General features: G+C 42.5%; 1 protein-coding gene across 2 annotated transcripts in view; it reads right to left on the bottom strand.

Moving 5' to 3' along the window:
• Positions 1–893: 893 nt before the first annotated feature.
• The window catches only part of LOC311238402 (uncharacterized protein), a 38,062-nt gene continuing 11,832 nt past the window's right edge, over positions 894–27,123 (bottom strand). The window contains exons 1-13 of one of the 2 annotated variants that reach the window (XM_084326452.1): positions 17,667–17,793; positions 11,471–11,531; positions 7,104–7,182; positions 6,802–7,017; positions 5,518–5,633; positions 5,150–5,416; positions 4,842–5,031; positions 4,211–4,686; positions 3,680–4,007; positions 3,363–3,582; positions 2,944–3,000; positions 2,538–2,603; positions 894–2,449 (exon numbers count right to left, since the gene is read on the bottom strand). In XM_084326452.1, coding sequence (XP_084182578.1) covers positions 2,112–2,449; positions 2,538–2,603; positions 2,944–3,000; positions 3,363–3,582; positions 3,680–4,007; positions 4,211–4,686; positions 4,842–5,031; positions 5,150–5,416; positions 5,518–5,633; positions 6,802–7,017; positions 7,104–7,182; positions 11,471–11,531; positions 17,667–17,787 — 2,535 coding nt within the window. In that variant the 5' untranslated portion in view covers positions 17,788–17,793 and the 3' untranslated portion in view covers positions 894–2,111. Of the gene's footprint in view, positions 2,450–2,537; positions 2,604–2,943; positions 3,001–3,362; positions 3,583–3,679; positions 4,008–4,210; positions 4,687–4,841; positions 5,032–5,149; positions 5,417–5,517; positions 5,634–6,801; positions 7,018–7,103; positions 7,183–11,470; positions 11,532–17,666; positions 17,794–27,123 lie in introns of those variants that run through there. The other variant, XM_084326453.1, reaches the window with a different exon arrangement.

Here is a 27,123-nt window from a genome sequence, read left to right as displayed (position 1 = left end):
CCATTCCAAAAGAGTGCATTACCATCTGGGAGACGATAGGGGGCGCTTTTTTCACATCTGAGCTCCTGATGGGGCTGGTTTACCAACGGGAGACTCGGTTGATGAAATATGAATTCAGATCGCTAATAAAAAAATTAAACGATAATTGTCGTGGTGGGCATTCAGGCATTGGGCTGATAACACGTGTTATCACGTGGTGGGCACTGAAAGTGTTAACGTGATTCCATCAACACAACATAAATGTTCAAAACACAACTTCATTATTGCTCATCTCTGCAAACACGACTTCATTATTGCTTATCTCTGCTCTGTTCAAAACACGACTTCATTATTGCTTATCTCTGCTCTGTTTATGTTGGGAGTTTTAATATTGAGCATGCCATAAGTAGGTAATATGCTCTTGCGCGTGACGCGACTTTGGGCTTCATTATTCAGCCACAGGCAGGAGTTTTTAGATCACAGGCTAGTCATGCATAATCTCGCCCACCAGACTCTTCTACCGAATTGACTAGGTCATGCAAGTCAATCAATAGATTACACTTTCTGTAGGCCTAACACTCACCTACTCATTCTGTTGTGACACAACAAGACATGTTAGGGTTGTCACCTTCCATGATCATGTTTGAACCAATGTGTAAAAAAATCCGCTCTAGATTAGGCTGTAAAAATCTGTTCTATAGGCTATATTTAGTCTAGTTTATTAGACATAAAGCATTTTAAAATACTTTGATTAGTCTACATCAATAGCACATTGTCAAGGTTGACAGAATAAAGTCTATATCAACTTATTTCCATCAAGGACCTTGGTGTAGGCTAATAACAGAACAGATTGACAGGTGGCGACAAAGCACGTGACTGGGCATTTATTTAAAAAAACATTAGGTCTACACACATACAATGACAATATTGGGTTCTTGTCCCTAGTCATGCACCCAGCCTATTAGAAGTGTATGCCGACATGTATTTCTGGTGTCTGTGCCCTGCTTGCGGTGTGATTTGTTTGTTGTGTTATGCTATGTCACAGTGTGCGTAAATGTGCCCTGTGGATTATACGTGCCTCATGAAAAATAGAGGTTTAATAATTAATTTTTTTTTAAGTCAATTAACACATTGACCGCCAAAAAAAGGCTTACGACGTGTTTGCTGGCCATGCTAATTCTGCCAGACCACGCTGTACGACATTATTGAGTTCATATTTCATTTTTTCGCCATGGCATTCATAATTCCGCCACCCAGCCTCTGCCTCTACAGTGGGACTCTGCACAACAGTGCAACGCCTCAATACCTCCGCCTGGTGGATGATCGGGCGAGTTACAACCGGAAGTGGATCTGGTGATCTCGGTGCATCTGGGAAATCCGTCCGGCAGTCACATATCATTGCGGGACTATAGACACACACTGGCGTGCAATGGATCGCTGCCATAACTCAATAATCGATATGATTTGGGCGTTTATTGCGCCATACAAACCGGAAATGGATCTAGTCGATCGACGTCAAATAAGTGGGATCTTTTTCCTCCAGTCTCATCGGCGAACGGTAAGAGGACAGTAACGTTACTTTCAGCTTGATTGTTTATTCTTTTCAATGCAAACCGCTCTGATCAATATATCACCCATACTACATAAAGCATTTACTGACGATCACGGAATTATAAACAACCCCTTCATCCGCGCATGATGAATCATAACGTATATGATCATGTACCGTTGATTTTTTTAATATAGCGTGTATCGGCAATAAACGGCAGTTGATAATCTATATATGCGTTTATGCCTATAACTCACGTTCTATGAATTACTGCAGAAAAATATTCTAGAAGCTATTTTTGGAAGAATCTATGAATGAAAAAGTATAACGTTCCTACATCCTGAACGATAGATAATCGATGTTGAATGGGCCATAGTAATGTCAATTTAGCAATACAATTGAAAAAGTTATAGCCCTGCAAAGAAGGTGAACATCTCCATAGGTTTAGACTGGTGGCAGTGAGCATACATTGATGGATAGAAGCGTGGCAGTCAATGTGTTAACGACTGATGACTGTTGGTTGTGGCAGACTTTGTCCGATACAGACCGTTACACTATGAGCTTCAATGTTTTTTTCGTCCCACTAGTGTTCAAAGCCACCGACAAGCTCAGGTTGTGTTGCTTCGCAGGTCGCCCAACTTGAACTCGCCTCGTTGAGCCGGCTGGCAACTTCCTGCGCGCCACTGCAGTTGGCTGGCAGCCAATGATCGGGCCTTGCAGCCGGCCGTAATGTGGCAGCCCTCGTCGTCGACAGGCTCCCGGACTTGCCGAATGTGTGGAAGGCTGACAACATTGCGGAAGGGTTTCTCTTCAGCAGCAGATACTGTTTTGACATGGCCTTGAGTCCAGCAGTGAAGAGGGGGTCCCCGCTGCGTCGCCTCATATCTGAGATCACCTCTGCGAGATCAGAGTCGTCATCATCTGAATGTGTGACAATAAGAAGGGAATAGGTTTATTTTGAATGTGTATGCTGGTATTGTACATGCAGTATAGTATAGGTAATAATTACCATTATGCACATTGCTCTCTGCTGAACCAAGGAGACTCTGATCCGCGAGATCAGAGTCGTCATCATCTGAATGTGTGACAATAAGGGAATAGGTTTATTTTGAATGTGTATGCTGGTATTGTACATGCAGTATAGTATAGGTAATAATTACCATTATGCACATTGCTCTCTGCTGAACCAAGGAGAACTAGAATGGTCTGTCTGTATGGTAGTCACAGGGTTTGAACAACATCAAGGATGTACATCCTTCATATTATTATATCCTATTTAACACTTGTGGCTGGAGTAGGGAATCCTACATAGTTAAACTAGTGTGTGTGTGTGTGTGTGTGTGTGTGTGTGTATGTGTGTGTGTGTGTGTGTGTGTGAGAGAGAAAGTGACACAAACAGACAGTTCATAACTAACCGGTTTCTTGCAGCTGTTCCATGGGGATGGGCGTACTGCTTGGTCCAGGGGTGGCTTCTGTTGACACAAAGACATCCGCATCTCACATCTTATGGTGTGTGTGTGTGTGTGTGCGTGCCCGCGCGAGGGTGGTATTACTTACCCTGGAATGACTGGCATGCAGATGGGAGATACTAGTTCAAATGGTCCAAAGCTGGATTCCGATATCTAAGCATTGTAATCACTCCCACCACAACAATTATATGACGCCAATTATGGAAAGTTAATCAAGGAACTAAGGGCAGATCTGGTCAGATGGGAGATTCTCCCCCGTCTCTAATTGTGGGACATAGCAACAGTAACAATGGGGGGCGGGACTTGCGTTCAGTGTAGGAAAGGTCTATTACGGTTTATTGTGAAAAGAAAGGTATTAGCTTTACCTCCTGATGTTAATTTGAGCATTTCTGCTCTCATCTCCAGACTTGTGGGGAGGAAAGTGCTGGACATATCCACACTGTAAAACTTGACCACTGCTGCCAGGTGTTTACATGGGGCCCCAGTTTGTCCTGCCGGGCATGAGCACAGCTCCATCTCCATGTCCACGATGTATGTCCCCTGGGCCTTCACCGACCCCTTCACCTCATACGTGTTGTCCTCAAGCTATACAAATCATAAGTCATACAAGGGACATTACAGAATGGCTAAATCTGCACTGGTTACTGCAGTAATCTCTAAAAGTATGCATTTGATATAGTACCTGTTGAATCTGAGATGCAGTGTGGTTGCAATCCTGGGGAAGGAATCTCCTCTTCTGGTACGCCTCCCAGCGTCCGAGGGCAACATCCACAATGCGGGCCTCATAGTAGACATCCAGCCTCGAGGTCAGGAGGTCAAACAGTTGGCCTGGATTGAAGGCTTTCGTCCTCTGGAGGATCTTGTCCTTGAGGACCACCCGCATCGCTGCTTCAGCTAAATTGTTGGTGTTATTTCCACAGGTGAGGAGATCGCGGCTGCCCCGGTAACTGAGTGCCCAACACTCCCTGCGACTGTACAGGCGCTCAATGTACCGCAGGTACTTTTCATACCTGCAATTGATCAAATAAGGAAACAAACACAGAAAATGCACATACATGGATGTAATGACAGCAGGCTCATGAAGAGGTCGACACACATGAAGTATGCAAACACAAGCCTCCTGACTTTCTTGCACCGAATTTGCAAGACTGCTGTGTGATTGTGGGAATGTCTGTGTACAGCTAAACATAAGCAAACTTGTCTAAGCACTAACCTCACTGCAACAGGGTGCTCTCTCGCCTCCAAGTACAGCCTGTCCACCTCTGCCATCTCCTTGGAGTAGAGCATCTCTTTAACCAGAGTGAACAGAGTTGGTCTGTCTCGGCACGCCACCAGACTCTCCTTGCTCCACAGCCATCTCCATACTGCTTGTAGCAGATGGAAGGAGCACAGGAGAGGAGTGGCTAGTGGGAATGCCCTCCCTAAGGCTCCCCTCTCTGCCTTGCAGTCATCCGTGATGAAGACCTGTGGCCCTGCTGCTCCCCTGGCAGCAAAGGCCCTCTCTCCAATCAAATTCTTCAGCAGCTGTAACCCTTCAAAAATAGTCTCCTCGTCCTCAGACTGGCAGAAGAAGATCCCCAATGGTAGACCTCCGGCAGGGCTGTGGGTCAGCAACAAAAAAACACTCATGTTCTCCCTATCCATGTTTCCTGAAGAGTCTATGAAGCAGAGTTCGCCACTGTGCTTCAGCTGACAGACCAACAAACACAGACGGACAGACAGACAGACACAGAGGCAGGCATAGTTAGTGTTAGTTAGTGTGTTACTTAGTTGCCACCTCAGCACCACTGTGAATGGAACACCATGACAAAATCACAGTATACAGATACAAATAGCCAAAATACCTGGTGGTGCACTCGTTTCATCAGGGGAGAGCACACCGCAATTAATGGGGCTCCCTGAGAAGAGGTTCCCATTACGGCACAGCTGTCCTGGCACTTGGCGTTGTAGGTTTCCACCTGTTGACCGAGGGCCTCCACCATACTCGGGCCACTCTGGGTGCCAGATTGGTCCTTGTACACCTTTGCGAATAATCTGTCATAGAACACGAATTTAGTTGGTGGAATTGTAACTGCATAAAATTCCAATTAAATGAACATCTACATGGTTATGAATATTTTGGCAGTACTGTAGTTTATAATTAAACATTTACTTTTGCACATAGGGCATGTCTGGGCAGATCTCTCTGTTGGCTGCAGCATAGACGTATGAGTCTCCTTGTTCGATTATGATATCGTGCTTTAGCACAGCCAAAGCAGAAGGAGGCGTGTGGCCAATCGCAAATAACCCCATCAATGTGTCTATGGCCTTTTGTCCAACATCTCTATAGCGAATGGCATCTGCATCATGGAGATTGTGATTGTGCCTATTCACAATGCAAACGTGCAATGGAAAATGAGGGATGTGTGGGTCTTTGCTCCTGTAAAACAAATCAAAATCAACTTAACAATAAAAACTAGGCCCCAACTGTTATGTCCATAAAAACAATTGAATTATAAGTATTGTACAGTTCAAACTCACCGGGTCATTCCTCTATTTTTTAGTGTAACAGCCATGGTAGCTTGGCAGCCGGTGTTTTTGGATTTCTGCTTGCCTTGTCTTGGCCCCTTCACCTTATGCTGGCACCTGTAACTTTTCTGCACAACATTTTGATTGAATGCAGTATGGGTTAGCAGTGGTCGGCAACCTGCGGCCTCGAGGCCGCATGCGGCTCTTTAGCCAATCACTAACAAAGGCATTTGTTTTGTGGCATTAACGTTATATAGTTACACGTTCAATAACATCAGCGTATTTACCCGAACATAGCAACGGCCGAGGACGACATAGATAGCAAGCATTACTCGTTCATATCTCAGCCCGTGATGAGTTGTGCCCATTCTGCGGTCTGTTAATAAAGTTTTCAATCAGACAGATGTATGGAAAGGCTTTTATTATAACATTCGTTGCAGTAAAATCATTATGCCTCGTTTAGTCATGCTGCGGTGCGCTGGTAATCTAACTCGTCGGCCGCGGCGAGCTAACGTTGTTGCTGTTGTTGAGCTCTCGTCAAAATCAATGGCGGACAGAGCGGAAAGTAAAAAACGAATAGCGCTTGCCGATTGGTGCTAAGAACAGCAGGGCGGGTGCAAGCGGTGTGTCATAATTGGCAGACTCGACTGTCAATCAAAATTATTCTGTTGCAGGCTGAATGATTGAATGAACGAGAACTTTATTAACAGATTGCAGATTGGGTACAATACAGTACAGCTCAATACAACAACAGTGGACTGGAGGATGAAGACCAGAAAAAGACTTTCGGCTTTTTTACATAAGGGTCCTCCATTTTCAATTCATCAAAACATTTAGAGACATACAAATATACAGTAGTTTCGTAAAAATGCTATTGATTGATTGATTGATTGATTCAAAACTTTATTAACATATTGCAGAATGGGTACAGTACAGTTCAATACATACAATTGTTAAGGGGATGCAGACCAGAGAAAGACTTTTGTCTTGTTTACATCAGGGTCCCCCATTTTCAATTCATCATATTTCATATCTAAATCATATAATATCTCATTGCTAAATATATGCAATATATAATCTAATAATCCAATAATCTAAATCTAATATAAAAATGCTAAATGCATGGGTATTTTATTTTGTCTTTAATGTTAGCTTGCAAACTCAAATACTGTCTTGGTAAGCCTAATAATGAATTGTTTGGGGAAAAAAAGAAAAACATTGTGATGTGTATCGTGTATCGCCGAAAGGTCAGAAAATATCGTGATATCATATTAAGGCCATATCGCCCAGCCCTACCTTGAATAGGACACGGTTCCCCACCCTTGGTCGGGTAACCTCCACTCTCCATGTCACGCCAGATGACTCATTCACCAACACCACCCACTCATTGGCCTGTTCCACAGTACGGACATCCGCGTGTACTGTACACACGAAACCAGTGTGGTCTACTAATGGGGCCACCTCTTCTTCATACTTGCACACATGAAGCGGAAACTTGTCAGGCAGCCAACCCTACAGGAGACATGCAATTAGCCTACTGGTAATTTAAGACCCCCACATAAAGATTAGGAATGATCATAATCCACGACAGGGATTACCTTTAACTGTGGGTAGTCCTCTATATTCTTGTCTTGTGCTCTCGCTGGGTAGTCCTCACAAACCCCACCACCACCAAGTCTAAAGTCCAAATGAACGCAAAAACAACAGGCTAGCTATTTAGGTATACAAATACTGTATATCTTATGATCAGAGGTGAAAAATTTACTTTTTGGCTCACACCGCCAGGGGGATTGGTAGATGAAAAAAATCCACCGGCCAAGTATATTTTTTACCGGCCAAATAATAGTTCAAGTTCAAGTTCTTTAATAGTTGTCATACAGAAGTACAGAATACTTTCATACAAAATGCTTCTTACTGTTACGCTCCAGAGACTGTGCTAGACAAGATAGTATCAAATAACATAATAACATAATATAGCATGAATTTAGAAGAAGAAAATGAGGTCACAGTGTTCGGTATAGACATATGTACAATGTTCTGAGTTACCATATAATATACAATACACAATACTATGCAGTGTACTAATGTACAGTACTATCTAGTGCAAAGCAGAAATGGGATGAGGTACAATTTTAGGTACAATTTACAGTAAGGTGTACGAGTTGTAGTGCAATCCTTCATCCATAAATATAAAGTGTGGGGAGTGGGTGCTACAGTGTGTTTGTTTAAAGTGGGTGTGTGCTATAAAGTGTGTGGAGTGGGTGCTACAGTGTGTTTGTTTAAAGTGGGTGTGTGCGTGTGGATGTGTGTGCTATGTGCGTTTGGTGGTTGTTGTTGTGTAGTGTTCATTCATTGTTCGTTTAGCAGCCTGATGGCCTGGGGATAGAAGCTACTTCTGAGTCTTTCTGTGCTCGCCTTGAGACTCCTGTATCGCTTGCCTGACCGCAGCAGTTCGAAGAGGCAGTTGTTCGGGTGACTGGAGTCTTTAATGATTCTCTTAGCCTTGCCCTTGCAACGCTTGTAGTAAATGTTCTGGAGGGTGGGGAGCCCCCCTCCAATTGTGCGTTCGGCTGAACGTGTCACTCTTTGTAGTCTGCTTTGGTCTTTTGCAGTGCTATTCCCAAACCAGGAGGTGATGTTGCCGGTCAAGATGCTCTCTATTGTACATGAGTAGAAGTTCTTAAGGATCTTCTGGCTGACTTGGAACTTCCTTAGGCGCCTGAGGAAGTAGAGGCGTTGTCGTGCCTTCTTCACCACACTGTTAATGTGTGTGGTCCATGTCAAGTCCTCGGATATGTAGGCTCCGAGGTACTTGAAGCTGTTGACTCTCTCAACCGGTGCCCCGTCGATGCTGAGGGGGCTGTAGTCCTTGACCCCCGACCTCCTGAAGTCCACAATCATCTCCTTTGTTTTGCTGACGTTCAGGGAGAGGCTGTTTTCCTGGCACCATCCCGCCAGGACCTTGACCTCTTCCAGGTAGGCCCTCTCGTCGTTGGCAGAGATCAGGCCCACCACCACTGTGTCGTCAGCAAATTTGACGATTGTATTGCTACTCCGCTGAGCCACACAGTCGTGTGTGTACAGGGAGTAGAGGAGGGGACTCAGAACACAGCCCTGGGGGGCCCCTATGTTGAGGGTGATGGATGAGGAGGTGCAGTTGCCTGCTCTCACCACCTGGGGTCTGCCAGTCAGGAAGTCCAAGACCCACTGGCAGAGGTCATAGCCCAAGCCCAGGTCCCTGAGCTTGGCTATGAGTATGGAGGGGACTATGGTATTGAATGCCGAGCTGTAGTCGATGAATAGCATTCTCACATAGTTCCCCTGCCTCTTGTCCAGGTGTGATGCTGCTGTGTGCAGCACATGGGATATGGCGTCCTCCGTGGACCTGTTGGGGCGGTATGCAAATTGCAGGGGGTCCATGTTGATGGGGAGGGAGGAGCAGATGTAGCCCTTTACTAGCTTCTCAAAGCACTTCATGGCTATGGAGGTGAGAGCTACAGGGCGGTAGTCGTTGAGGCAAGCAGGCTTGGATTTTTTGGGTACAGGGATAATAGTGGACTTCTTCAGGCAGGTGGGGATGACAGCCTGTTCTAAGGACAGGTTAAATATGTCAGTGAATACTGGGGCCAGTTGGTCGGCACAGACTTTTAGGACGCGGCCGGGGATGCCGTCCGGACCTGCTGCCTTCCTGATATTCACTTTTTTAAAGGTCCGCCTCACCTCATGCTCTGTTACCCTGAACACTGCGCCTCCATCAGCAGCCGACCCCCCCCCCCCCATTGCCGAGGCTTGTGAGCTGGTGTTGTTATTACCAGCATCAAACCTCGCATAGAAGGTATTGAGGTCGTTTGCTAAGGAGATGTCACTGTTCAGTTTGAGGGAGGCGCCTTTGTAGTCTGTCATCGTTTTGAGCCCCTGCCACATAGCTCTAGAGTCAGCTTGTTCAAACTGGAGTTCAATTTTATCCCTGTAGCGCCGTTTGGCCTCTGACACTGTCCTCCTTACGTTGTGTCGCGCCACCTTGTGGTCATCCATGTTGCCTGCCACTAGGCCGTCATTGTATGCTTTGGTGCGCTCTCTCAGAGCTTCACGGACGGATTTGTCTACCCAGGGTTTTTGATTTGGGTAAACTTTCATTTTGGTAGTGGGGATTGTTTCTTTCACCCTAGTACAGACATAGTCCAGCACTGTCTCCGTGTAGGCATTAATGTTATCTGTGTCGCGGAACACAATCCAGTCTGTGTGGTGAAACACTGACCGGATCGTCTCTTCTGACGTCAGATCCCATTTCTGCACCTCTCGCGAGACTACGGGAGTACTTTTAATTCTCCGTCTGTACTTTGGTGAAAGGAAAATGGATGCGTGATCTGACTTGCCAAAGCCACTATCAGAATGAGCCTTGTAGCCACCTTTAAATTGCGTGTAACAGTGATCTAGGATGTTACCGCCTCTGGTGTTGCAAGTCACATGCTGATAGAAGTCGGGCAATACCTTTCTCAGATTGGCGCTATTGAAATCTCCCAGTACTAAAATGGCGGCGTTAACGTTAGCCACTTGTATTCTATTTACCTCGTCGTGTAGTCTGGAGAGCGCAACCTTGTTGCTGGCTTGCGGTGGAATATACACTCCGACCAGGACGATCGCCGTTAACTCCCTCGGGAGGAAGAAAGGACGACACTTGATGGTTATATATTCCAGTTCTGGGGAGCAGTGGTTGGATAATTCCTTCACGTTCGTTGGATCACTCCAATTTTTGTTAAACATGAAGGCAATACCTCCTCCACGTTGTTTACCGGACTCTGATGATGTCCGATCCTTTCGATGGATAAAGAAGTGATCCGCTGGTTGAATTGCGTGATCTGGAACCTCCGGTGTGAGCCATGTTTCGGTGAAGCAAAGGACATTGCAGTCCCTAACGTCTCTTTGATATTGAATCCTTGCTCGGATGTCATCCAGTTTATTGTCTATTGATTGTACATTGGCTAGCAATATACTGGGAAGTGGTGTACGGTGGCGTCTGGATCTCAGCCTGTTTCGGATCCCAGCCCTCTTTCCTCGTCGTCTTTTCCTGGGCTCTGGGAACAAAGGGTCTGGTCCTAGTCTCCGGAGAATTTCTTCAGGCCATTGGTGTGGTTCGGAAAGCTGATCCAGCGAGTAATCCAGTTGGTAAGTTTCCCGTAATCCAATGTCTATGAGTGACTGACGGTCATATACATTAAATGCACCAACAGTTGGTACGCACAAAACTCTAAAAACTATAAATATTAACAAAAGTAAACACAGTCTCGACGGAGCGAACAGAGAGGCAGCCGGTCGGGGCGGCGCCATCATCACAGTAAATTGTATTTGTCACAAATATCTGTTTTAGTAGGCAAAACATTTTTGAGCATTATATGCGTTCAATGAATGAATGAAAACTTTATTTAACAGATTGCAGAATGGGTACAGTACAGCTCAATACACACAATTGTTAAGGGGATGCAGACCAGAGAAAGAAGTTTGTCTTGTTTACATCAGGGTCCCCCATTTTCAATTCATAGTGACATTTATACATACACAACATACATGACATTTATGGCATAGGGACATACATGACATACAGGTATTTAGTACCGTTACATTTGTGACATATACGATATGCAAATATACAGTACTGTTACCCATAGATGCTGACAGAGTATATACATATGATGGGGAGGGGACTGTACATTAGGAGGGGGTGGGTGGGTGGGAGAGAAATATACATATGGTTACAATTACATAACCTAATGAAAGCTTTGCTCCACTAGTCTGTCAAACAATTAGTTTTTGTGTGACTGGTACACACATTTACCTGCCAGAGTGGCAGGTAGCCTTCTGAATCTAGTCGCCAAATGGACGTTTTACCTGCCGGTGGCAGGTGTTAATTTTCAGCCCTGCTTATGATGTAGCCTACAGCACACCAGATAAATGTACTAAAATGTACCTCTGCTTCTGCTCCTCCATCTTCCAGCACGAGGGTGGGTGGACGTAAAAGCGTGTCCTTCCTTGAAACGAGGGAAGGATTCAAGGATGAGTCATGTTGAGGACCAACACAGGTGATTCAAATGAATTCATTAATTGTACTGCCCATGAAATTGGCATTCATAGTCCTCTAGACCAGCGTTTCCCAAACTCTGGGTCACGACCCAAAATGGGTCTCGGACCCGTTTTTATTGGGTCGCCAATAAAAAGTAAAAAAAAGAAGAAAAAAAATCACTACTCTAGCATACCTGAAAAACAAATACAGAAACAGACTAAATGCTCAGCATGACCCCAGAATAGGTGCTGAACGAGCTCAGTGTCAGTTTTTCATGTCTGGTCATTTTTAGCATGGTGTTATTCACTGTCAAAGACGCAAAGAAAAATCATAATTTATATTCTCCTTTGTTTCATCACAATTTACTCAAGCCTAGCAACAGACACAATATTTCTGACACTAGGAATACATTCCATGAGATCCATAGATGTCCCTAGAAGAACATGCAAATGGACCTTGTAGAAGTGGAGCAATCTTCCATTTACTTAGGTATGTATTTTTAGGTCGATTTTCAGAAAATAGGGCTTAACAGGTTAAGAACACAGTGTAGTCCAGAGTCGTCTACAGTTCTAGACTTAAACCACTTTGTTTAAAGCACCAGTTAGTCAACAGTTTCTGGAGAAGGAGTGGTTACATCATGGCTATGGTTAAGGTCTGTTTAAATTTAGTCCGGGACTAAAGCCCCTTTAGTCTCAGGTTATGACAGATTTAAGTGTCACCTTATGGATCAAACCTTATATCACACTATGGGTGGGAATCACCAGTCTCATCATGATACGATACGATTCTTTGGACAACAATACAATATTTGCAGATATCACAACGTCTGCGACAATATGATACGATTCGATTCAGGTGCCTGCGATCGATATGAGACGATATTATATGCCCATTTAACACCATCAGTAACATTTAGATCAACTCAAAAAAGGCAACGGAAATATCATTTGACATTTTTATTTTTGAGCTGTTCGACATTTAAATGAAAAACAATCTATTGTTTTTAATACAAATATACCTCCTGTTCACTGTAAAGTGCCACGTTTTGATATATTGAGCTTTAAACTTTAACACTTTTGAGTGCCAACCATCCAGTTTCCTCATTTTACTTCTCCGGCAAGCCATCCGAAGAGATCCAAGTCATTGCAGAGCCGCAAAACTGCGTGGAATACATATTTCCAGTACCCAGCGCTGAATCAATAAACGCGATCGATATTTGGAATGGCAATCAGGAATTGGAATAATCTTTTTGGAGAACATCTGATCTGAGGTAAGGAATCTATTTTACCAGTCTTAGGATAATCAGAGATATCAGCGTGTGCCATATGTGTGTGTGCGCTGATCAGGAAATGAGAATAGATTTTTCAGCTCGCTTCTCTAGCGTGCATAAGTACACATATACTATCGATAATCTAGCGTTTATTTGAAAACTATTCATAAATAGGCCAAAAAATTACAACGTTTGTTGTGTATTCCAGAATATTCCAGTAAAGGCTGTTTATCACAGAATCTTTATCTTTTCCTGAAACTTTCAAGAAAGAGGATTTTTCAAAATGGTATAAAACGGAAATGAACAGATTAAAAAACAATACGTTAACTTTCGACAATGTTCACTGCAAACAAGTCATTGATAAGCGACGGCCAGATTAGACACATAGACATAATTTAAGACATAGTTTATGCGTTCACAACGCTATCATTGAAGTGGGTGCTGGCATTCAACCATGTTTTGAGACGGGGACCCGTCGCATCCAAAGTGTTAAGAATTATTTATTTTTTTAACTCACAACACGCAACCTAAAACCCCTCCCTCTCCCAAACCGTTCCTACAATTGTTTTATGTTGCATGATGATCATAAATACATTTATTATGTATTGTATTTTTTATGTTATATCACGCTATGGGAAATGTCATATATCTGTAACGAAATAACGATATATATCACAATATAGTATGTTTTCTGTAAATTGGATGAAACATTTGTCTACAAAATGACCACATAATCCATGACTACTTTTTAATAATCCTGAGTGTAAACTAAATAAAAATTAAAGGCACTTAGTCTCACATTCCCTGCCATTGGTTATATCCATCAATATAGCCAGTCTGCCACCACTGTAAGCCTATGGAGATGTTCACCTTCTTTGCAGGGATATAACTTTTTAAATTGTATTGCTAAATTGACATTACTATGGCCCATTCAACATCGATTATCTATCGTTCAGGATGTAGGAACTTTATACTTTTTCATTCATACAAAAATACAAAAATACCTTCTAGAATACAAGTATGTTTTTATCGTTTTCTGCAGTAATTCCTAGAACGTGAGTTATAGGCCTAAACGCATATATAGATTATCGATTGCCGTTTATTCCCTAGACACGCTATATAAAAAAATGCAACTGTATATGATCGTATACGTTATGCGCCATCATACGCGGAGGAAAGGGGGGGGGGGGTCGTTTATAATTCCGTGATCGTCAGTAAATGCTTTATGTAGTATGGGTGATATATTGATCAGATGGTTTGCAGTGAAATGAATAAACAATTGGGCTGAAAATAATGTCAGTGTCCTCTTACCGTGCATCAAAGAGACTGGCGGTGAAATATCCCAAGTATAGGACGTCGATCGCCTAGGTCCATTTCCGGTTTGTATGTCGCAATAAACGCCGAAATCATATTGATTATTAAGTTTATAAAGCGATCCATATGTACTATAGTGTCTGTCGGGAGCCTTGCAACAATGTCTGACGGCCGGATGAATTTAATCGACGCACAGCCCCCACTTCCTGTTGTTCGAGTATAACTCCATCCGACCATCCACCAGGCGGCGGTATTGAGCCGTCGTTGTATTGAGCCGTAGGGTCCAGCTGCAGCATCGGAGGTTTATATATGAATTATGAATGCCATGGCGAAAAAATTAAATATTGATCTCAATAACGCTGTACAGCGAGATCTGGCGGTCAAAGCATGGCGGGCAATAACGCTTTACAGCGTTAATATGGCTAGGGCTCAACAGGTCAACTGTCACCTTATGGATCAAATCTTATATCAAGCTATAGGAAATTTCATATCTCAGTAACAATATATATCACGATATAGTACAATTTCTGTAAATTGGATGAAACATTTGTCTACAAAATAACCACATAATCCATGACTACTTTTTAATAATCCTGAGTGTAAACTAAATGAAAATTAAGGCACTTTGTCTTTTCTCCTTTTATTTGGAAGCAATGTATGTCAGAACCTATGCTGAATACCTCTTCACCTACGACTGAACTCCTGTACATGGCACCAACACTAGGGATGCAACTAAAGATTATTTTGTTATTGATTCATCTAAACGATTATTTTACCAGAAGAACAACAATCGATTCTATTTGCAATTCAATATTTCAAAATGTTTTACTAGTATCCTTAGTTCACATGGGTAGTTGCCTCTTTGACACCACCTAATGAAAACATTTCGATACCCAAGACCCACCCAGTTAGAAAATAATCCAAATTCCAATGAACGCGCAATTGTCATTTCATAATACACAGACCAGCACGGACCTTCAATGACGCTCAATTATCATTTCATAATAGACACAGACCACCGGGTTCAATGTGTCTAACAAAAATAAAAATATAAAAACAAACTGGATAGGTGATGATAAACATTTGATTTCATTAGCTGAAATATTCAAAAATCATTAAGTCTGCTATAAACCATTCTCCCTTTCTGTGTGTGTGTGCTCACCCATGATCACATCCCATCTCTGGTCTTTGGAAAGACCAGATGAGGTCAGAGTAGGACCCTATGGAATCCGCGATTGCGGAATCGCAGAGGATTTCACGGAAATTAGATATTAACCTCTTCCACCCGTGCGGTCCGGCAGATGACATCACGTCATAAATCAATCTGTCTAGACTGTATGACATAATGTTTGTTTCTTTTTTCAAATGTATCCAACAGTAAACATCCTAACCATGTCACAACAGCTGCCATAGTGTATATTTTCAGCAATACGTTTGTTTACCAATAGGTTAAAGGTCCCATGTCTTGCTATTCCTTTCACTATTTGGGCAGCGTGTATGCTTTTACCAACGCATTTGTGTTTCCGGGTTCCCGTGTTGCGCTCTGATTGGCCGCTGACCTACGCTAGCACGCCCCCCTCGCTACGCCACGCAGCAGAGGACGCTAAATCTAACAGCTGTTTCCACGCGTACGCCCCCCTCGCTATGAGTGACGCACGCACAGCTGTTTCCGCGTGCTACACGACTTTCGTCTTGTTTACATCAGGGTCCCCCATTTTCAATTCATCATAATAAGCGTGCCTCGCTCGTCTTGTTTACATCAGGGTCCCCCATTTTCAATTCATCATAATAAGCGTGACTTGCTATGAGTGACTCACGCACGAACAGCTGTTTCCGTGTGCTAACTCCACATTACAGTTCTACTTTTGTTTTGATGTGAAAAGTGATGCTGCATAAGGCGACTGCTGAGAGCGTCGTTTCTTGACTCTCAGCCGAGAGCGTTGTCAAGCTACAATATTATAAAATACAATATTATAAAATCCTGTCAGGAAGCGTGCCTCAAAGCATGAATGAACCGGCATTTACCGGGCATTTACCGACATTTCTAAGCACTTTAAACTGTACTGTACGTGTAGCACGCGGAAACAGAGAGTCCCGCTTATTATGATGAATTGAAAATGGGGGACCCTGATGTAAACAAGACGAAAGTCTTTCTCTGGTCTGCATCCCCTTAACAATTGTATGTATTGAGCTGTACTGTACGCATACTGTACTGTCGTGTGTAGCACACGGAAACAGCTGTTTGTGCGTCACTCATAGCGAGGGGGGCGTACGAGTGGAAACAGCTTTCAATTTAGCGTCCGCTGCTGCGGGGCGTAGCGAGGGGGGCGTGCTAGCGTAGGTCAGCGGCCAATCAGAGCGCAAAAACGGGAACCCGGAAACACAAACGCGTTGGTAAAAGCATACACGCATTAGAATGCGAGTTATATAAAAAAAAAAAAAGTTAGTTATATAAAAAAAAAAAAAAGCATACACGCATTTGGGCAATGTTACACAATTCCTGTGAGTCTATGGAACACATCTGTAATTTTTTTTTTTTTTATTGTTTTGTATTTCTAATCAAGTACTCTAAAGCAGCATTTTAGTTACAAAATAGTTACACGCCCAGCGCCATTGGCTTGTAGATTTATTCTTTGGCGATTAGAATTTAAGGTCTGCCCGCCACCTGGCGGCTAACACTACACTGCATCTACCGCGGCCGGCAGGTAATGGGCCAATGTTGCACCCACTCTAAACAGGATGGGGCGCTCTGTGCATTGGTGAATATGTTCCAGGCAGAGCTCTCTTGTTATGTGGATCCAGACAAACACTCTAGTGCATTGGATCGCTTTCGAGACGCAAGAATCAATATGCTTACAGCGTTTTTTTTGTGTCGTACAAACCGAAACGGATCTAGCAGATGGAAATCAAATAATGGAATATTTTTTCTCCAGACTCATCGGCCACAGGTAAGAGGAATCCAACGTTAATTCCAGCTCGATTGTCCATTTATTTCATTGCAATCCATCTGATCAACGTATGATGTCGTACTAAAGAAAGCCGTTACTGACAATCAAGGAATCATAAACGACCCCCCCCTTTCCTTCACGCATGATGGAGCATAATGTATACCGATCATATGCATTTGAATTTTTTAATGTAGCGTACGAAACGCCAATCGATTATGTATAATATGCACCGGGGCCTATAACTCGCATTCTAGGAATTACTGCAGACCACTCTAAAAACATACTTATATTCACGACGGTATTAACACGACAATGTATGAATGGAAAAATATAACGTTCCCACATCTGATAGATAGATACCCGATGTTGAATGGGCCATAGTAATGTCGATATAGCTATAATATTTAAAAAGTTATAGCCCTGCAAAGAAGGTGAACAACTCCATAGGCTTACAGCGCTGGCAGATAATTCTATAATATGCTCAAACTGGGTGGCAGATATTGTGTTAAGAGGTTAAAGTCAACACTTATAAAGTCATATTGTTTACAGATTAAAGTGAACATTTCCATACTTGTTTCCATGCAGTCCAAACAGCTCTTCGCCTGGTCCACCTGTGACGGTTTCATGCAGTCCACCAAACAGACAGACAGTTCTCTCGAACCAAGGTGTGAGAGGCTATGATGGGTGGTCATATTCAGACCAATCTTGGGGGAAAGTAAGGAAAGAAATATCAGTACATTTTACATTCATCCTAACAAACAAAGGTCTAACTTTTCAGTTGAAATTCATCAGAAACACAGAAAGCCAAGCAAGAACCATCAGTCCTTAACCAGCTATACAGGTAGCTCTCTTTTCCTAGGCTAACAAATTGGAAAGGAAAGAAAATCCTGACGGGAAGATTTTCATAAGAACTGAAAAAAACATGGGTGTATAGACAGAATGGCCTGACAGGACAGCTATCTGGAGGGAGATAGTGATGGAGAAGTGTGTCAGTGGAAGGAGAGAATGAGAATTGGTGATTTAGTTTCTATGTAAGAGGGTTACAGATTTAACTATGGTATTATAATAGAGGAGATTCTGGCCTTTCAAATGATGCCTCACTTGGCCCTATAAACTAGGGATGTCCCGATCACATTTTTTTGCTCCCGATCCGATCCCGATCATGTGATTTTGAGTATCTACCGATACCGATCTTTCCCGATCCGATAACATTTTTTTTTAAATCCCATCCCAATTTCTCACATTCACCCTGAATGTTGACGTTATCCAGGTGAAAAGTTAACTTCATTCAAGCGAGGCATTGCAATCCTTGACATAAATCATTTGATGTATAATTAAATCAAAGGAATTGAGTTTGTTTTGGCAAAATTCTTCCGTTCTGTGTGACAATATGAATGATGATATGCAATTTAAAACCAAAACTAAGGCCTCAGTATGAGTTTAAGACGTGAACATGGTCATGTTTGTTGAATAAAAAAAATCCCCCTTTTTTTTTATCCTGATCTTCGGAAAATCACGTGATCGGATCGGGACATCCCTACTATAAACCCATTTCTACATTCATATTGCATGTGTACTGTCCGGATGGCAAAATTCTGTACTGCATCTACAAAAACCCCTGTAAATTATCTGCCCATTGTTCATTTGTTTAGATATTGACTATACTTGATCTTAACACTTTGAGTGCCAAGGACAATAAAACTCGTTGTTGGCCGCCATGTGTTGAGTGCCAAGGACGAGAAATCTCGTTATTTAATCGTTATTGCTTTTATTAGCGATATCCATTCAGTTTTCATCAATCCAGCCTCACGTTATCATTGGGACTGTCTATGAGCTCGAACAGGGCAAATACCGCCCCCTATCGTCTCCCGGATGAGTCTATACTTTCTACAACGGAGCTCGGTTTCCGGGTTCCTCCGATTGGCCACGACGCCCACGTGACCTCCGCTAGCACGCCCCCTTCCTGCCGCGCGCCACGCTCACCAGCTTCCTCAAGCGCCAAGCTCCTGCCGCGCCGAGCTCTGTCATTGAAGTGGGTGGTGGCAGCATAGATATCTATATAGAACACTAGATAGCTTACCCGCGCTGCCGGCCAATGTAGAGCGACGTCGTCGTAGGGCGGCCATCTTGCTCGAGGCAGCTCAGCTACTGATAACATTCATGTCTACTTTTTTACTTAAAGTTATTTTTTTTTACAAACCACTTGAATCATAGCCACGTTAATAATGCTTGTAATAAACCAACCCGTTTGTAAATCAGTCAATATTTCAGCGAGTTATGAGTATTTTTGTCTGTGCAGCTCACTCACCCTCACTCAAGGCTGACTCGAGCAAGATGGCGGCGGTTCAGTGACGCTGGTGACTCCGCCTTAAGCTATCTAGTGTTCTATATAGATATCTATGGGTGGCAGCATAACAGCGTTCAGCCTGATGTAATGCGCCGAGCTCTGTCATTGAAGTGGGTGGTGGCAGCATAACAGCGTTCGTTCAGCCTGATGTAATGCGCCGAGCTCTGTCATTGAAGTGGGTGGTGGCAGCATAACAGCGTTCAGTAGGGCTGCAACTAATGACTATTTTGGTAGTCGACTAATCTGTCGATTATTTTTTCGATTAGTCGACTAATCGAAAAACAATTATATATTAAAAAAAAATACCTATCTTTGTGAAAGTGGCTTCTCAGCTCTGGTCCAGCTGAAGACAGAGCAGAGGAACAGATTGGACATTGAGCATGACCTCAGAGTTGCTTTGAGACTCTTGTCAGGACCAAACAACATCCCCAGTTATCCCATTAGTTCCCCCAAACTTACTGTCGGTCTGTTATGTTAAGCTAAGAAGTCTTCAGCTGGCAGGACCAGAGCTGAGATCCACTTTCACAAAGATAGGTAGCGGGGGGGAAAAAATAATAATAATAATTTTTTTTAATGACTAATCGACGCAACAATTTCTCGTCTACGATTTTTCGACTAATCGTTGCAGCCCTAGCGTTCAGCCTGATGTAATGCGCCGAGCTCTGTCATTGAAGTGGGTGGTGGCAGCATAACAGCGTTCAGCCTGATGTAAAGTAGCGATTTTATTGGTTTGTCATGACAAACCAATTACATAATCCAACATATGTGTAAAGAAACAACATATTCCAGTTAACAGTATATTTTTTTAATAGTTTATACATTCGCAAATATGAGAGCCTGTCATTGAAGTGGGTGGTGTTACCAACAGCCAGCGTTCACCCTGATGTAAAGTAGCGATTTCCATTTCATTGAGGAAGGCGGGAGCGCGGCGCGGCAGGAGCTTGGCGAGCGCAGCGCAGCAGGAAGGGGGCGTGCTAGCAGAGGTCACGTGGGCGTCGTGGCCAATCGGAGGAACCCGGAAACCGAGCTCCGTTGTAGAAAGTATAGACGCCTCCCGGATGGTCATGCACCCATTGGATTGGACTCAATGGAAATGCATGGGAGAAAAAAAAAACCCGGAATCCACATTTTACTTCTCAGGCAATGTAACACGAGACTACTGCATTAATTGGGGACCATCAGAGCAGCGTGGAATATGTGTTTCGAGTACATAACGGCAGGATCAATAAACGCGATCGATATTTGGAATGGCGATCAGGAATTGGAATAATCTTTTTGCAGAACATCTGATGTGAGGTAAGGAATCTATTTTACCAGTCTTGGGGTAATCAGAGTTTTTTTCACAGCGGATCACAACGTGTCTCATATGTGTTAGCGCCAGGCAGGGCATAGATAATTGATTTTTCAACCCGCTTCTCTAGCGTGCATAAGTACACATATACTATCGATAATCTAGCGTTTATTTGAAAACGATTCGCAATGGATCACGTTCGAAATATAAATAACTTCTCTTAAACCACTATTCGTGATTCTGCCTAGAGCCGGGACTCGACAGTGCGCGTTCGCTCGCATTTGATGTTTCACGTCAACTCCAGCTGGAAGGGAGGGGCTGAGCCCGATACCCCCCACCTTCAATTTTAAAAGCTATGACAAACGGGGTGTAAACTCTGTGAGCAACGGTTTTAATAAATGCGTCTAACATGCTTTACATCCTCGCCATTCCATTCATGTATGCCCATATAATATGCTCAAAAGGAAGATATTGATTGAAATATGTACATAGTCTATATATAAAAAATACATTGTAATTAGGGATGCCCGATCATGTTTTTTGCCACCGATACCGATCATCTATGAGCCATATCGGCCGATACACTGCCGATACCGATTGTTTTGTTATAGCAGCTGGCAGTATTATACTGTAGGTCTAACACAGGCATTCTCAAAGTCTGGACTCCGGTCCAGATCCGGACCAAACCACAACTGTCTCTGGACTCTGAGCAAATGATACTTTTCATATGTATTATCTGTATCATCTGCGAGACAACGCAACGAGTACAAATTCTCCGCTATCAATAATGCAAGCAGCATCTTTGCATGTCCGACTCCACTGTGTGTGTATGTCTGTCTGTCTACTCTGCTTTGGTCCAATCACATTCCCCCACCCAGTCTGCGAATCAGAGGCAGAGTAGGGCAGGTCTTCACGGAATGCTTGTTGTCTCTTCAGCGAGCTGGGAGTGTACCGGGGGTTGCTCAATGTGACGGAGTGGTCCGTCTCGTCCAGCCCTATGAATTTCATGACTTTTCATGTGATCGCCTTAGCCTTCTGACTATCACGGTTATATGCACGGTGCTCTCTAAAGTGGTTTGTGTCAGCAGCCGTTTGTTTTTAATCTGCCTTTTTCTTTTTACTCCGCGGTAAGCTTAACAAACTCTCCATGCTCCTCTGGGTGATGGGACTTCCAAGTGTTATTAAATTAGTTGCGTTGAAACTTCCCACAAGGTATTTTATCCTGGCATACATTGCAGATGGCATTTGTTGCATCTGTCTCAGACACTTTGTAATAGTTCCACACCACCGACATGTTTTAGGATAGTTAACATGCGACAATGACACCAACTCCGCTGAGAATTGGCTCATGTTTTTAGCATCACCGATTGGTTTTCGCAATCGGGGACTAGAAAGCATTATCGGAATTCCCCAATCTCATATTTATACTGAATATCGGCCGATACCGATCGCTGGCCGATCGATCGGGGCATCCCTAATTGTAATCGTATCTCCTGTGCTGGCACAAGCACTACCATAGCATGGAGTGGAGAGATAACACACAATACATATAATATCCCTGTTTTTCAGCATTTAGCTACAGGCATGGATACATTGTATCATGTAATGATAAATAATGGAATAGTAACGGGCGGGTGTTATAAAATAAGAATGATCTATTGTCCCAGAGGGGAAAATGTACTGGGAACATCAGTGATGCATCAGTCTGCGATAAGTGTAAACAAAGAAAAAAGATAATATATATACAATCATTCATTCAGTTAGTTAGTAAAACGGACTTCAGGCAAATATGAGTATGACAATACATAGAGACGTACAACCATAATACATAAGTAGGTAATAGTGTTGTCAAAAATATCGAAGTATCGATTAGGGCTGCAACGATTAGTCGACATAATCGACGACGTCGATTATAAAAAATCGTTGACGAGAAATTGTTGCGTCGATTAGTCAAAAAAAAAAGAAAAAAAAAAAAATTTGGTGCACTACCTATCTTTGTGAGAGTGGCTTCTCAGGGTTCCAGACAACATCATAACATGATGATCCCATAGCAAATTTTGGACATTGAAAACATTGTTCCCCTGCAGGAGATGATGATCAGACTAGACACACAATACGCACTCCTCTCACTCACACACAGCGATCAGAGTAAGACACACACATACACACTCCTCTCACTCACTAGGGCTGCAACTAATGACTAATTTGGTAGTCGACTAATCTGCCGATTATTTTTTCGATTAGTCGACTAATCGAAAACCAATGTAAACAACAACAACAAAAAAAATGATTTTTTTTTTTTTTTTTTTTTTTTTATTACCTATCTTTGTGAAAGTGGCTTCTCAGCTCTGGTCCAGCTGAAGACAGAGCAGAGGAACAGATTGGACATTGAGCATGACCTCAGAGTTGCTTGTCTACCATCACCCCAGACTTTGAGACTCTTGTCAGGACCAAACAACAACATCATAACATGATGATCCCATAGCAAATTAAAATAATGACTCATGAAACATTTGAATTTGGATCTTTAAGCCACTTTAAATGAAAATGTATTTGAAGAACAATACAGCAATCACTCATAACAAGATAAATAAATTAAATAATACAAATTAAAGTGGAAGTGTACTTTAAATAACTTTTGTTTGCTGTGTGTGAGAGGAGTCTGTGTGTGTGTGTGTGTATGTGTGTGTGTCTTACTCTGATCACTGTGTGAGTGAGAGGAGTGTGTGTACTGTGTAATTTGTGTGTGTGTCTTACTCTGATCGCTGTGTGAGTGAGAGGTGTGTACTGTGTAATTTGTGTATGTGTGTGTCTTACTCTGATCGCTGTGTGAGTGAGAGGAGTGTGAATGTGTGTGTCTTACTCTGATCGCTGTGTGTGAGAGAGAGGAGTGTGAATGTGTGTGTGTCTTACTCTGATCGCTGTGTGTGAGTGAGAGGAGTGTGTATGTGTGTGTGTCTTACTCTGATTGCTGTGTGTGAGTGAGAGGAGTGTGTATGTGTGTGTGTCTTACTCTGATCGCTGTGTGTGAGAGAGAGGAGTGTGAATGTGTGTGTGTCTTACTCTGATCGCTGTGTGTGAGTGAGAGGAGTGTGTATGTGTGTGTGTCTTACTCTGATCGCTGTGTGTGAGTGAGAGGAGTGTGTATGTGTGTGTCTTACTCTGATCGCTGTGTGTGAGTGAGAGGAGTGCGTGTGTAATGTATTGTGTGTCTAGTCTGATCATCATCTCCTGCAGGGGAACAATGTTTTCAATGTCCAAAATTTGCTATGGAATCATCATGTTATGATGTTGTCTGGAACCCTGAGAAGCCACTCTCACAAAGATAGGTAGTGCAAAAAAAAAAAAAAAAAAAAAAAATTAAATAACGTTTTTTTTTAATGACTAATCGACGCAACAATTTCTCGTCAACGATTTTTTATAATCGACGTCGTCGATTATGTCGACTAATCGTTGCAGCCCTATCACTCACACACAGCGATCAGAGTAAGACACACACACATACACACTCCTCTCACTTAGGGCTGGGCGATATAACGATAAATATCGCGATATATTTTAATAATCGATATCGAATATCGAAATAAAAAAAAAATCGATTTTTTTTTTTTTTTACCTGCAACAGGGCAGTTTTTAAACCAGAGACCGTGGACAGACTTGTCTTTCTTGCCTGCAACTTAAAGTAATGGCTTTGCTTGTCCAAATGACAATACTGACCAAATTCAGATTTCTTTTTCTCTTGTCCATTTATTTAGTTTGCCTTCTAATTTAAAATACATTTTGAAACCGTCTGTACACAGTAGGCTATGTGTGCTAGCAGAACTAGACTCCAGTCACGAGTCACAGTGCACATGTGCGGTGGTTTGTCCACCAAAAAAGCGCCAAAAGATCGAAAATAAACTAGCAGAGCCAGAACTGTTCAACTCCTCTGGAGCCACAGCCAGCAGAGAAGCCGGTTTACTTTAGCTTTTAAACCAGCTGCAGCCTGAGAACTGGAGTGTGAGGGGATGTAACACTAAAGATGGCGGCAATGACAAAGAATTGCTGCAAAATAAACATACATCTGTTGTTAAAAAAATATATATATATGTTTTTTTTTTTTTTATACTTATAACAATTCGATAATTATCGATATCGAGAAATAAAATAAAATTATCATATCGTTATCGCGATATGATTTTTTTCCATATCGCCCAGCCCTACTCTCACTCACACACAGCGATCAGAGTAAGACACACACACATTCACACTCCTCTCTCTCACACACAGCGATCAGAGTAAGACACACACACATTCACACTCCTCTCACTCACACACAGCGATCAGAGTAAGACACACACACATAGGCGCCCACTTAACAGAGCAGACGATGCATGTGCTCCAGGACTATTGAACTTGGGGGAGCAAGCTTGTCTCTTTGCTCCCTCACTTTTTGATCATATCATATGATATAAATATCCCCCCCCCAATATATAAATCTTATCTAAGCATAACTACGTAATTTCAATCAAATTAATAATACGCAATGACACTTAATAGCAAGTTTTTAAGTTTCCAAAGACTGCGACACCCCCCTGTCCGATATGGTTTGATCCAGCCCCCAGCAGACAGAGCGGACGCGCACTCCAGTCTCACAGCGCTGCAGGCAGCCTCCAGGTGTAAACTGATACGCAGGCAGCGTGAACACTTTGTCACAACAGCAGGATCTTCCACTAAGTAAGTTCAGTTGTTCGAACAAACTATTATGTTAGACATCATCTTTACTATTGAGTGGTATAACTTCTACCACGCAATACAATAAAATTGTTTCCTGGTCCGAAATGCCATCTGGTCAATAATAATAATAACAAAGTTTCCCTCTGGTTGGCGTTAGCTTTAGTGCTAGCCGCTAGCTAACGTTGTCATATATCTAGATATGTGGTGTCGTCAGCTGGATAACGTTGACTTCGTTTGCAAATTTTACCGTTCGCTATGGCAGACGAGCAGGGCCGGATTAACGACGGCCGCGGCCCGTGGGCCTTTAGTGACGAGGGCCCCCCCCCAATTTAATTTTTTTTTATTTTTTTTATTATAATAATAATGCAATAAAAGTCTGAAAATGAAGGGATTATGTCCATGAGTGTCATTTTTAGAAATTAAGGCCTGCCTCTTATATAAGCCTCTCTAATAAAGGCCTGGTGCTCTTTGCAGCTGAGGTAAATAGAAGACCCGTCCTATATTTGAGGATTTACGGTAAATCAAGATGTTCAATTATCTTAAGGTACAATACCTGAAATGAAAATGTGTGTGTGTGTGTCCAGCCAACCAGGTAACATGGCAGAAAAAAGAAAGAATACAGACATCGGAGCATTTTTCAGTACACCAAAACGCAAAGTAAGAACCCTAGTAGCCTAATAGCTCAAAGACTTAAAGGGCGGGCTCCACAAATAATGGATTGCACGGTGTTAATTGCACCCTTACTTACAATTCATTATGAATTGTAAATGGGGGACCCTGATGTAAACAAAACAAAAGTCTTTTTCTGGTCTGCATCCCCTTAACAATTGTGTGTATTGAGCCGTACTATATTGTACCCATTCTGCAATATGTTAATTCCATTTTTTAATATTATTATTATTATAGTAATTGGCTATCATACTGCAATATAAACTGAGTTTTATAGTGAAAAGAGCAGCTTTATTAGTCAAGATTGAAGGCTCTACATTGCAGGAAATTGCACGTACAGGTTCATTAAATGAAAAAAATATCTGCCGTTTGCCTGTCAAAAAAAAAAAAAAAAAAAAAAAAAAAAAACTATTTCAAAAAAAATGCACCCCCACTTTCAACTATAACTAGGCGGCCATGCACACACACATACACAAATTACACAGTACACACCTCTCACTCACACAGCGATCAGAGTAAGACACACACACAAATTACACAGTACACACACTCCTCTCACTCACACAGCGATCAGAGTAAGACCACACACACACACACACGGACTCCTCTCACACACAGCAAACAAAAGTTATTTAAAGTACACTTCCACTTTAATTTGTATTATTTAATTTATTTATCTTGTTATGAGTGATTGCTGTATTGTTCTTCAATACATTTTCATTTAAAGTGGCTTAAAGATCCAAATTCAAATGTTTCATGAGTCATTATTTTAATTTGCTATGGGATCATCATGTTATGATGTTGTTGTTTGTCCTGACAAGAGTCTCAAAGTCTGGGGTGATGGTAGACAAGCAACTCTGAGGTCATGCTCAATGTCCAATCTGTTCCTCTGCTCCGTCTTCAGCTGGACCAGAGCTGAGAAGCCACTTTCACAAAGATAGGTAATTTAAAAAAAAAAGGGAAATTTTTTTTTTTGTTGTTGTTTACATTGGTTTTCGATTAGTC

The sequence above is a fragment of the Notolepis coatsorum genome (genome assembly GCF_963971535.1).
Source record: "Notolepis coatsorum genome assembly, chromosome: 12".
Classification (NCBI taxonomy): domain Eukaryota; kingdom Metazoa; phylum Chordata; class Actinopteri; order Aulopiformes; family Paralepididae; genus Notolepis; species Notolepis coatsorum.
Note: the sequence above shows the minus strand (reverse complement) of the source record. Positions and strands in the feature narration are given on the sequence as shown.